Source organism: Gorilla gorilla, chromosome 10 (genome assembly GCF_029281585.2).
Source record: "Gorilla gorilla gorilla isolate KB3781 chromosome 10, NHGRI_mGorGor1-v2.1_pri, whole genome shotgun sequence".
In the NCBI taxonomy this organism is placed as follows: Eukaryota; Metazoa; Chordata; class Mammalia; order Primates; family Hominidae; genus Gorilla; species Gorilla gorilla.
Window position 1 is genome coordinate 127,679,016 of NC_073234.2, and position 13,313 is coordinate 127,692,328.

A 13,313-nucleotide genomic window follows, 5' to 3' on the forward strand; every position below is an offset into this window, starting at 1 on the left:
TCTCTTTTTTCATGGTACTTACCATACATATGCTTTCTCCCCACTTGGCCACTTATATGAATAATATCCATTCTTTATGGCTTAAACTCAAAACCTCATGAAGTCTCTCCTTTCTACCCCACTCCACAATGAGCCTTTCTTTCTCAGATTGTGCAGCTCACAAATCTGCTCCACATGGATCCTTCCAGCAGGGATGCAGCATTGTCTATCATTTTCTCATTGTCTCACACATCTACGTCATCTCTCCTAACTAGACTAAGAGCTGTTAAAGGCAAGCACCAATTCTTCCACTTTCTGAGCAGCCCCCACAGTAGCCGAAGAGGAACAGGACACAGAAGGAATTTAAGCATTTACTGATTTGTTGCACTAAAGCAGAATCACTGTGTAAGCTATATCCTCATGAAAGAATGGTACCATGAAGACCCACTTTAATTAAATGGGGTCAATTTCAACTGAGCAAAAAAGCCATGCCAAGGAGACTAAACACAATTTAATAAGACTAATGGTCATAATATGTGGTAATAGTAGGAAAAAAGAGGGGAAAAAAAGAAAAGACTGATGGTCAATAACATAAAAACCCAATTTTTATTTTTGTTTTATTTATTTATTTATTTAGAGACAGAATCTCGCTCTGTCGCCAGGCTGGAGTGCAGTGGCGCGATCTAGGCTCACTGCAACCTCCAGCTCCCAGGTTCAAGCAATTCTCCTGCCTCAGCCTCCTGTATAGCTGGGACTACAGGCACGCGCCACCACACCCAGCTAATTTTTGTATTTTAGTAGAGATGGGGTTTCACCACGTTGGCCACGATGGTCTCGATCTCTTGACCTCATGATCTGCCCGCCACAGCCTCCCAAGTGCTGGGATTACAGGCGTGAGCCACTGCGCCTGGCCAAAAAACCCAATCTTTAAATGGATAAAAGACTTTGGAGGAATAGATATTCCTCCAAAGAAGGTATACAAATGGCCAATAAGCACATGAAAAGATGCTAAGCATCATTAGTCATTAAGGAAATGCATAAAATCACAATGAGGTACAACTTCATATCCACAAAGATGGCTATAATCAGAAAAATGGAAAATAACAAATGTTGGTGAGGATGTAGAGAAAATAGAACCATTATACTTTGGAGATGAGAACGTAAAATGGTATGGCCACTTTGGGAAACAGTTTAGCAGTCCCTCCAAGGGTAAACATACAGTTACCATATGACCCAGCGATTCCACTCCTACGTATGTGCCCAAGAGTATGAAAAACATCCATACAAAACTTACATACTAATGTTCATAACAGCATTATTCAAAATAGCCAAAAAGTAGAAACAACTCAAATGTCCATCAACTTATGAATGGATAAACAAAATGGGATATTATCCACACAATGAAATATAATTCAACCATAAAAAGTAATGAAGTACTGATTCATGCTGTAATATGGATGAACCTCGAAAACATTATGTTAAGTTTAAAAAGCAGTCACAGACTCACTCCATCCTGCCACCCTGTGAAGATGCCTGCTTCTCCTTTGCCTTCCGCCATGATTGTAAGTTTCCTAAGGCCTCTCCAGCAATGCGTAACTGATGGATAAAACAACTTGGAACCAATAAAAAAGAGCTGGGTCTGGTGTCAAGAGACTTGGACCACATCACTTCACCTGATGGCTGATCACTTCACTGAGGCTCAGGCCTCAGTAACCACGTAGTGATCCCATGGCTAAAGACTGAGAAAGATCTAGGATCACTGGTGTCCAATAATAAATGCACATTTGCAAGCACTAAGGAGAAAACCTCGCTCCATGTACTTTCTTCCTGGAGACCAAGCCCACTACAGCAAGGAGTATCTTCAAGCGAGGGTGGAATTGTGCATGAGTAGAGAACACTCTCCATCTCTTCTCACATCACACAGCTCTCCAGTTGATACAATATTCAACTATATTTACATCGAGGGAAAAATGATTCTATATTTATATATAACTCTCCATAATGTGTCAAGTGTCCTCACACTATCCTATGTGGTAGGTATAATCATCTGCACATTTTTTTTAATGGGAAAGTTGAGGCTTTGAATGATTAATTTCCGCAAGATAATAGTTACTAAAAGAAACAAGATTTTTACATGTCTGTCTGCATCTACTTTTATAGCTCCTGATTTTATTCGTAGCTCAGCCACCATAATATGCACAGAATGAGACAAAACAATAAGTGGTATTTTGCTACTATCGAGTAAAACCAAAAATTAAAAATCAAGCAAATAAGCGAACAAACGAAAAAGCAGTCATAAAAGGCCATATGTTGTATAATTCCATTTACATGAAAAGTAAAGTATAGATAACTCCACAGAGACAGAAAGTAGATTGGTAGATGCCAGGGGTCAGGGAGTAGGAGAGCAACTGTTGATGAGTATCAGGTTTCTTTTTGGGGTGATGGATAGATTAGTGGTAATGACTGCACAACTCTGTGAACATATTAAAAACCACTGAATTGTATATTTTAAAGGGGTGAAATTTACGGTGTGTGAGTTATATTTCAATAAAGCCACTGCCCCCAGCCTGAGGAACATTTAATTCTATACTTTATCCCATTTAACTATGTGTGCACTCTGAAGCCAAAATTACACTGCTTTCATTACTATAGTGTGCCTCCTTATAATAATATATGGATATTTTAGAATACTAACACATTTTTACACATTTGCTTTTCTATGTCTTATGCTTAGTATTTTGTATATGTGTCCTAAAATGGAGGTGTTTTACATATGTATTTTAATAGCTTTGAAATTCTGTTGGCAGGGCGTGGTGGCTCATGCCTGTAATCCCAGCACTTTGGGAGGCCAAGGTGGGTGGCTCACCTGAGGCCAGGAATTCCAGAACAGCCTGGCCAACATGGCGAAACGCCATCTCTACTAAAAATAAAAAAATTAGCCAGGCATGGTGGCATGTGCCTGTAATCTCAGCTACTAGGGAGGCTGAGGCAGGAGAATCACTTCAACCCGGGAGGCAGAAGTTGCAGTAGGCTGAGATCATGCCACTGCACTCCAGCCTGGGCGACAGAGCAAGACTCCGTCTAAAAAAAAAAGAAATTCTATCATAGTGAGTAGAGCTCTTGCTGTATCATCAGTAAATAATGTGACAAAATATTATTTTATTTCCTAAAACTTTGTTGAACTGATTATTTCTATTAATTTTATAGGACAATAGTTTTCAAAACTATACTAATATGTCATCCACAAAAAATTATATTGTTAAATCTTCCTAGCCTATTTGATAATTGGTATTTTTTGTTATCAGAGAGCTATTGCAAACAACTATTTAACAAAGTAAGTTTTAAATAATTAATAGGAAAGCCTTAAATTTCAGAGTTTGAGATAAATCGAGGAAAGTGCCACAAGTAAAATTCACTTACTTTTTAAAGATGACAAACCACTTGTTCCACCAAAAAGAGATCGGGTGGCAGAGCTGCCTGATCCCCCTGGAGGAGGCACCAGCATCACCAAGTAGGTGCCACAGGTATATATGGGTGTCTTCCGCAGCATTTTTAGAGGCAGCCCACAGCTAGTATTTGCTGGAGAAAGGAATGAAAATGCTAAGTCAAAATATTTGACACAAAAGTTAATTTGATTACCAACACAGATTAGGATATAATGAGGGAGACCCAAACTCAAACAAAGATTTGGAAAACAGATTTCCAGATTAGGAAAACAGAATAAGAAGTAATAGCTAAGGAAAAAAATAATTATCTTCTGGCTCCACAGCCTGACCCTGAGCCTCCTATTTATATGGTCTGAACATTTCTTGACAGTGCTCCCAATCCTCAATATGCCATCATGCCTCTACAAATTATTCCAAAAAAATAAATCCTCACATGGACTAAATCTCAAAATAAGAGAAGAATCCTAGTATTTGTTTGTGTTTCCCCTAGAAAACTGATATAGGTTGAGTACATTTATCTGAAATACCTGGGACCAGAAGTGTTTTGGATTTCAGATTTTTTCAGAATTTGAAATATTTGGATTGTACTTAAAAGTTGAACATTCCTAATTGAAAAATCCAAAATCCAAAATATTCCAATGAACATTTCCTTTGTTTTCATTTATTTTTACTCATTACATCTGAGATTAGTGAGAACATTTCCTTTGAGCATCATGTAGGCAGTCAAAAAGTTTCAGATTTGGGAGCATTTTAGATTTTTAGATTTGGGATGAACAACCTATATTCCAATCAAGATCTTGGTTTTTTTTTTCCCATTTTATATAGAACAAATTCTTGACAGGCTTGTGATATTAAACTCATAACAAACAGCTTTCAACATGAAATCGGCCAAAATTTCAACCTAATGAAAGCTTTCACAATATCTATCACAAAACAATTTTATAGCTGTGTAATTTATTATAACCCCTTATATACATTTTTCTTTTTTTTAAGGGTCAATGACATAAACTGTCATTAGGAAAATAATTATTGTTTCTAATCAAGAGGTGTAAAATGTACTTTAATCTCCCTTACTGGCATATCTAGAAAGTGGAGTGAATTTACGGATTTTCTATATACAAGCCTAGCGAGGATTGATTATGTCAACAGAGAATCAACTGGAGTGCTTTACTTAGAAAGCTGTCAGGCTATAAAATATAACTTATTATCTATAGCCTGGATAGATGAAAATCATTTTTAGATGGTTTAGATTAGAAGAGTGAGTACAGTGAAACCTAATCTATCTGATATTTGTTTTGAATGCTTGTGCTTCTAAAAAGCTTTTTTTTTTTTAAGCTGCAAGCCCTCACCAAGTATATTCTTCATTAAGGACATAAATTCAAGAAGATAAATTTCCACTGGTAAGAAACCTAAAGACAGCAATAATTGGAAAATTAGCAACTTTGTGAGTATAACATTTTCACCAAGATGTTTTCAATAGACATACGCTTATTAAGATGGCAATAGGTATTAGTTTTTAATGGAATAAAAACTTTTTTTTTTTTTTTGAGACTGAGTCTCACTGTTGTCTGCCTGGGCTGCAGTACAATGGCGTCATCTCGGCTCACTGCAACCTCCACTTCCTGTGTTCCAGCAATTCTCCTGCCTCAGCCCCTCCTGAGTAGCTGAGACTACAGGAGCCCGCCATCACACCCGGCTAATTTTTGTATTTTCAGTAGAGATGGGGTTTCACCATGTTGGCCAGGCTGGTCTTGAACTCCTGACCTCAGGTGATCCACCCATCTCAGCCTCCCAAAATGCTGGGATTATAGGCATAAGCCACTGCCCCTGGCCAAAACCTTATAGACACCTTGAATGTTCGCTTACTTTTGAAAAGTTTCTTAGTTCATAACTGGTGAATTTTTAATGTAGCAACATCACGTTAAAGAATCCACATAAAAGTACGATGATTGCTTGAGCCCAGGAGTTTGAGACCAGCCTGGACAACATAACAAGACCTCATGTTTTTAAAAAAAAAAAAAAAAAGTACAATGAGACCACATGTTTAGAATACAGATGCCCGTTTCTACCAAATTCTAGTATATGTGCTGCCAAAGCGTGCACATTTCTACCAAATTCTAAATATGTCCTTGCCTTCTGAGGTCTTTCTTTGATATTATACATATTTTCAACAAGCATTCTTTTAGTATTTCCATTGTTTAGGGTAAGATTTCATTTTCTCCCAAGGGACAAACCCAGATCAGGCCTTCAGCTTGTCATGAAAATGTTTATTTAGGTAACAACAAAAACAAAAACAAAAAAAACTGTCCTCTAGAAAGTATCTTCTACAGTTGGAATTATCCACTTACCCAAATCATAAAAACTATTAACAATTTTGCCACTTATCTTTGATACAAAAGAAGCCTGTGAAAATAAAATACTGTCCTTAAATTCTAATATGGACTAATAAGTATTTAATTTGGTAGTCTCATAATAAATTAACTATAAATATTTTCTCTTCCTAGCATTTCCAACTATAAAAATAAAGCATAAGATTACACTGAATTCATTAAATGCATATTAATTCAGATGCAGTTTTCTACATATGGCATCTTTTTCTAGCTTTATCTTTTACTGCAGTTCATAGTTTGCTATAAATCCAAATATTTGGTACGTAATCTGTAAACTCTATGGAATAATGGTTCTTAATGTTTTTGGGGGTCATAGATGACTCTGAAAATCTGATGAAAGTTATGACAGATACATATAAAATGATATCTAAAACTTTGAGGGAGTATGTTTAATAACATACTCCCTTAAAGGTGTATCCTGGTTAAGAACTCCTACTTTAAAAGTGCAGAACAGCCAGGCGCGGTGGCTCATGCCTGTAATCACAGCACTTTGGGAGGCCAAGGCGGGCAGATCACGAGGTCAGGAGATCGAGACCATCCTGGCTAACACGGTGAAACCCTGTCTCTACTAAAAATACAAAAAATTAGCCAGGCGTGGTAGCGGGCGCCTGTAGTCCCAGCTACTCGGGAGGCTGAGGCAGGAGAATGGCGTGAACCTGGGAGGCGGAGCTTGCAGTGAGCTGAGATCCCGCCACTGCACTCCAGCCTGGACGACAGAGCAAGACTCCATCTCAAAAAACAAAAACAAAAAACAACAACAACGAAAAAAGTGCAGAACAATGTATATAGTATACTACCTTCTATTAAGAAAAGGCAGAAATTATGAACATATAAATTTATCTTTAATTATATTTGCATAAATAAACACTGGAAGGATAAATGAAAACTAATAAATATAGTTACCTGTGGTGGGGTAGGGTGGGGTCACAATATAAAATTTACCAACATGGTAAGAATAAGACTTCTCTGCATATACCTTTTTACATTGTTTTGACTTTCAAATTCTGTACGTGTATTATCTATTTTAAAACATTAAATTAAAAAACTAAATGATAAATTCTAGAAAACAAAATATCTACTGTAGAAGGCTTTTCTGTTATTTGCTTGGTCAAGACTGTATTTAGGGAAGATGATGCTAAGTATCAGGTTTTCTCATTCACAAAGCATACGCAAAATATGAAATCAACTAATTTATATGAATGGTGATGATGATAAGGTGTTTACAGTTTAACATGGGGCTATTTTGCATTCTTACAGGTTCATATGAATTTGTGTCCATAGCCTACAACATGTATTGGCTTGGAATAAAAAGCTAGACAATGACTGGAAGACCAAATAAAATCAACTATGCAAAGGAAAGGGCTTTGTACAGCACGGACGAAGTGCTCAATAAGACGTAGCTGAACAGAGCTATACAAGGAAACAGATCTGGGAAGCACAGAGTAACATACCTGCTTGATCCTCTTTCAGTGTGTTGGAGATGGTGGAACCAGTCAGGGCAGCAAGCGTTGCTGACGGGGAGGCTCTATACCGAGAAAGTCTACTTAGAAGCATCTCATTAATGCTTTTGGCAGATTCGCCCTCTTTTCTCATTAGAATTGTACGTTCCTGAAGTGGGTTGGCTACAAATACACCATTTTCAACCTAACATAGAAAAAAAGGAGGTCCTAAAATGATATCTGTTTCCATTTAGTTAGCAAATTTCTACTGAGGATATTATTGTGAGTAAATAAAAAATATTTCAAAAACTGCTCCTGAGTAGATGTATACCTTAAAACTTAAATGTGCTATAGAAACTACTACAAACAAAAGAGACTATGCTAAGTTTGAGGTCTTTCACTTTTCATAATAGCTATAATGTTTAATAGGTCTGTGAAAAGTTGTTGATTAAAATTCCTTACACTGGATTCCACAGGCAGCGCTTACTAATTACATGCCTCTGACAGGTTGAAGTCAAATGAGAGGAAAACAAATCAATCAGTCTTTGATTTACTGTTAAGGACAACTATGAGGATAATGTCTTCTCGAAATATCTTCAGTGGCTAAAATCCAAACTCTTTATTAACAGCAGTTAACATTAGCACCAGCTGCTCAGGCCCTGGCAGAGCAAGCCTGGACAAAGCCAGACTTTGCTAAAAATACACATCAACTTCAACTGGATCTTTGCTGGTGCTTTGCAGTTCTTTCATTCATCACTTGGTTATTCCCCAGAAAAATCTTTGGAGTGGTGACTCCAAAATTCCTTCACCAATTTTGAGCTTGACTTTCAGCAGACCACCTGGTTTTCTTCTTTCTTCTTTTTTTTTTTTTTTCTTTTTCCACCTGGCTTTCTGTATTGCTAAAAAGATCCAGACCACTTACTATAAGCTTCTCCTACTCACGTTTCTTCCAACTTAAGAATCTTGGGACCCAGCCTCATTTACTATTTCCTTTGTCTTAATTCAGAGGAAGAAGGATTTCACCTCATATTATTGAAGATGAACCCTTCCACTTCTGCCTCAAGTCCTGTGCTCCCCTCTGCCTCTTCATCATTAGTGTCTCCCTCTCTATTGAGTTCCTTCTGTTTGTTTTCAAATATTCACAGGTCTTAAACAAAACCTTGGTGGCCCATTAAAATATCATCCCTTTTTTCAAATCTCTCACGGCCCCTTTCTAGATCCAAGAACTGGGTCCCCACCAGCAAAGACAGGCAGGACTGGCCTGCAGCTGTGGGGTGTGGAGATAAGAGGGAATGGGAGTGCAAAGTGGCAAATCTTCAGAAGCAAAGGGAAAGCAAAAGAGGAGTCCACAGGGAAAGGTTGGTAACACAGAAGGGGCAAGAGAAAGTGAGTAAACTCAGGAGCACAGCCAGGATAGATTCCCAAAGGTGGGTGTACGTAGTGGGGGAGTCTTTTATGACATAGTCACAAATGATAAAGAAAAAGATTTGTTACAGAGTCCAAAAATGCTGTTTCTATTTCTCCATCCCCTGCTTTTTAACCCTTTGCAGTTGGTAGTCTCTGAATTCAGCACCCTCTAATGAGTCGGCAATCTCAATGGTCCACCAGTGACCTAAAACCAAAACCACTGACCTTTTCCTTGACTTCCTTGCAGGTCGCGCCATCACTGCCATCCTTCTTGGGATTCTGATTCCTTAGTGTTGGTGGCAGAACACAAGCCTGGTTTGTTTCTTTTTGTTTCTTTTTTTTGAGACAGGGTCTTGCTCTGTCACTCAGGCTAGAGTGTAGTGGTGTGATCACAGCTCACTGAACCCTCAATCTCCCCAGGCTCAGATGATCCTCCCACCCCAGCCTCTCGAGTAGCTGGGACCACAGGAATGCGCCACCACATCTGGCTAATTTTTGTATTAATATTTTTTGTAGAGACAGGGTTTTGCCATGTTGCCCAGGCTGGTCCTGAACTCCTAGGCTCAAGCAATCTGCCTGCCTCAGCCTCTCAAAGTGCTGAAATTACAGGTGTGAGCCACCATGCCCAGCCTGGTTTGTTTCTTTTTAACATGAACATTTACCTCTGTGTAAAGTGCTCACTGTGCTGGCGAGTGAAGCCAGCACAGTCCCTGCCCTCCTTCCTGTCTCTCTCTTTGCTGGTCAACATCTTCATTTGCTTAAACGGGACCTTTCCCAAGATTAGACCTACCCCTGGTGTCCAAGACCTCCACCTGGAATGCTCTATCCCTAGACCTTCCAGAGACTGGCTCTTTCCTATCATTCAAGTCTTAGTTAAACGTTACCCACTCAAAGAGGTCTGCCCTGGTTGCCAATCTAAAAAAGAATCCTCCCCAGCACCCCAACCCAGAGCACATAATGCTGTTTCATTATCTACACAGCACGTACTACTCTCTGAAATTATTTTACTCATGAAGTCATTTATTCTTTGCCCTTCTACCTTAACATGTCCCGATGAATGCCAACTCCCTGAGAACAGGGATCCACCTGCCTTGTTTGCCATAACATCCCCAGCACTTAGGAGGCATTCAATGAATACTCGATTGCTTGCTGAATAAACAGATCAGGGCCCTCCCCCAAATCCAACTCCGCTTCTCTATGGCGACTCCCACATTTCTATTTACAGACCCATCCTTGCTACTACGATCTAGTTCCACTTTTCTAACTGCCCCTCACCCTCCCCACCGACATTTCTACTTGAACAGCCTCCTGTCACCTAAAATTCAACACATCCACCTCTTACTTCATTGTCTTACCCCAACTCTCCTACTAGATTAACTTTTAGCAAGCATAGCTCTATTTACATTGCACAATTCTAAATATACTCCTTCAAAAGCATCCAAGATAAAAATCAATCACTTTAAGCTTGGCATTCAAAAGCATTACCCAATCTGGCCCTATGAGAAAATCAATAGATACCTTAAAAACAAACAAAACACTGTATTATTGTATTTGAGTACTTTGAAAATACTGCAAAGAAAAACTGATAAAACACCTGTGTGATACAAGTAGGGCTGAAGTTTGCTGCAAAATGGTAAATCTGCTGGAAATCCCTACTTTAGCAAAGGCGCTCTTCAGGGTAAGAAGCTGCTGATTTAGGAAGAGAGGAAGAGCTGGGAGGAGTGAGAAGCAGCCCAGGCTTCCTTCCTGGCAACCACTCTGGTCCAAGTCCACATCGTCTCAAGAGAGATTATTAGACCAGCCTCCCAACCTGTCTTCCCACTTGCACAGGCACCCCAATGGTTTACTCTCTGCATAGCCAGTGATCATTTAAAAATGTAAATAAAGCCAGGCACAGTGGTTCACACCTGTAATCCCAGCACTTTGGGAGGCCAAGAAGGGAAGATCACTTGAGCCCAGGAGTTCGAGACCAGCCTGGGCAACATAGTTTGAGACCAACCTGTCTCAAACACACACACACACACATACACACACAAAAAATTATCCAAGGGCAGTGGCACACGCCTGTAGTCCCTGCTACAAGGGAGACTGAGGCGGGAGGATTGAAAGAGCCCAGGAAGGGAAGGCTGCAGTGAACCATGATTGCACCACTGCACTCCAGCCTGGGCAACAGAGGGAGATCCTGTCCCACCCCGCCCCACCAAAAAAAAAGGTAAAACCATGTCTTCCCTCATTTAAAACCCTGCAGTGGTTTTCCAACACACTTATGATAAAATCCAAATTACTGACAGGGCCTCACAAGGGCCAATGTCTGCTGACCTCCTCAGCATCATCTGCCTCAACTCAACCCTCTCTCACTACATTTTTAGCTACACTCGCCTTCTGTCACATCTCCAAAATACCATGCTTCCTCCTAATGCTGGGCCTTGGTACTTGCTATTCCCTCTTGTGCTACCCATCCATTGCAGTTTGCCTGGAACTGCAGGTTTTAGCACCGAAAGTTCCATGTCATGAGCAATCCCTCAGTCTCAAGCAAACTGGGATAGTTGGTCACCCTGTCTGTCAGGATGAATGGCTTCTTATCATTCAGGTCTCAGCTCAAATGTCTTTCCTTAGAAAGGCCTTATGTGCCCCACAAGCTAAAGGAGCTCCCCATCTCCACCCCATGCACTCCCTCTCACATTATCCTGTTTAATTTTCTCCCCAGCATTTATCACTAGCTGAAATTATTTTGTTCTTATTGTTTACTTCCGTATTGTCCCACTTCCCATACTCTAATATAAGCTCCACGAAAACAAAAGCTTATTTACTGGGCTACCCAGATACAGCAATATAGTATAGGCTCTCAATTAATACAGAATGAAGGAAGGGTAGCTTAGTCATCTGGATCATAACTGGAAGGAAACAATAAACCCTTAGGGAGAAGAGGGGAAGATGCTTAGTGTGTCCATTACTACATTGACAATATCTTTAGGAAGTAACATAAGGAGAGAAAAATAGCAATAAAATTGTCACTAATAAAATTTTAAAACTGCAGTTTATATAGAGCACATGGGGGCAGAAGACCTCTCAGAACAAAACAGAAGTGAGGATATTTTTTCAAAAGAGGCTTGAAAAGGTAAAAAAGAGTTATAGGCTGGGTGCAGTGGCTCCCAGCTGGATTACGCCTATAATCCCAGTAGGTAGAGGCAGAGGCAGGAGAACAGCTTGAGCCCAGGAGTTAGAGACCACAGTGAGACCCCACTCTCTAAAAAAAAGAAAAAAAGAGTTATAGAAGATTCTCAAGCAGGAATGTGTCCAGAGTAGAAGTAGCCAAATCAGGCAGAAAGATTACATGCCTCAGCTATTTTGTAGTCTTAAAGACCAGAATTGTGTTCTAGAGTTTCAGAAGGCCTGTTGCTCCATGTGGGTAGACTGTCACATTGGTGGCCCCTAATGAATGATGCATCCTTGTATTCATGCCCTTGTATAGTCCCCGTCCAAGTCTGGACTTGGTCAGATGACTTTTTTTTTTTTTTTCTACATTAGAAAGCAAGTTGCTGGCCAGGCATGGTGGCTCATGCCTGTAATCCCAGCACTTTGGGAGGCTGAAGCAGGTGGATCACTTGAGGCCAGGAGTTCGAGACCAGCCTGGCCAACGTGGTTAAACCCCATCTCTACTAAAAATACAAAATTAGCCAGGTGTGGTGGTATGCACCTGTAATTCCAGTTACTGAGGCAGGAGAACCGCTTGAACCCAGGAGGCAGAGGTTGCAGTGAGCGGAGATCACACCTCTGCACTCCAGCCTAGGTGACAGAGCAAGACTCTGTCTCAAAAAAAAAAAAAAAAAAAAGATGCAGCAGGGAGCAGTGGCTCATGCCTGTAATCCCAGCACTTTAGGAGGTTGAGGCTAGCGGATTGCTTGAGCCTAAGAGTTCAAGATCAGCCTGGGCAACATGGCAAAACTCAGTCTATAAAAAAAATATAAAAATTAGCCAGGCATGGTGGCATGAGCCTGTAGTCCCAGCTACTCAGGAGGCTGAGGTGGGAGGAATGCTTGAGCCCAGAGTGGGGAGTTTGCAGTGAGTGAGCGGAGATAGTAGCACCACTACACTCCAGCCTGGGCCATAGAGCAACACAATGTCTCAAAAAAAGAAAGCATGATGCAAGCAGAGACTTGATATCCACTTGTCCTCTTGAAACCAGCTTCCATGATGTCGAGCTTCAGCATACATTACTGAATAATGGATGCCAAGTGGAGACAGGCCCTAGAGGATGACAGGCCATCTTCAGTGGCACAGCCCAAGCTAAGCTCCCAGTTGAATGAAGCTGCAGATGTGACTTCAGCTTCACCATGCAGAGCAGAAGAACCACCCAGCTGAGCCCCAACAACCTATATATCATTGTTACCTGAAGTTACTTAGCTTGGGGATTGTTCATTGAGTAAAAGTAAATAACTGAAATACCTTAAAAGTCAGAGAAATTCTATGATCCAAATGTTAGAGGTCATTTTATATTAATAATAGTTTGTTAGTTAAGCAGGATAATCTCGACATTCCATTTTGTTACATTATATTCCTAAATATATCTCTTCTCCTCTCTTCTTTTTCTTTTCTTTTTGAGACAGGGTCTTGGTGTATCACCCAAGCTGGAGTGCAGTGGCACGATCATG

General features: G+C 40.2%; 1 protein-coding gene across 6 annotated transcripts in view; it reads right to left on the reverse strand.

Moving 5' to 3' along the window:
- HECTD4 (HECT domain E3 ubiquitin protein ligase 4) overlaps positions 1-13,313 on the reverse strand; it is a 218,577-nt gene that overhangs the window by 113,535 nt on the left and 91,729 nt on the right. For all 6 annotated transcript variants that reach the window (XM_031001130.3, XM_031001134.3, XM_031001133.3 and 3 more), the window contains exons 8-9: positions 7,267-7,459; positions 3,400-3,558 (exon numbers count right to left, since the gene is read on the reverse strand). In XM_031001130.3, the coding sequence (XP_030856990.2) occupies positions 3,400-3,558; positions 7,267-7,459 (352 nt within the window). The remainder of the gene's footprint in view (positions 1-3,399; positions 3,559-7,266; positions 7,460-13,313) is intronic.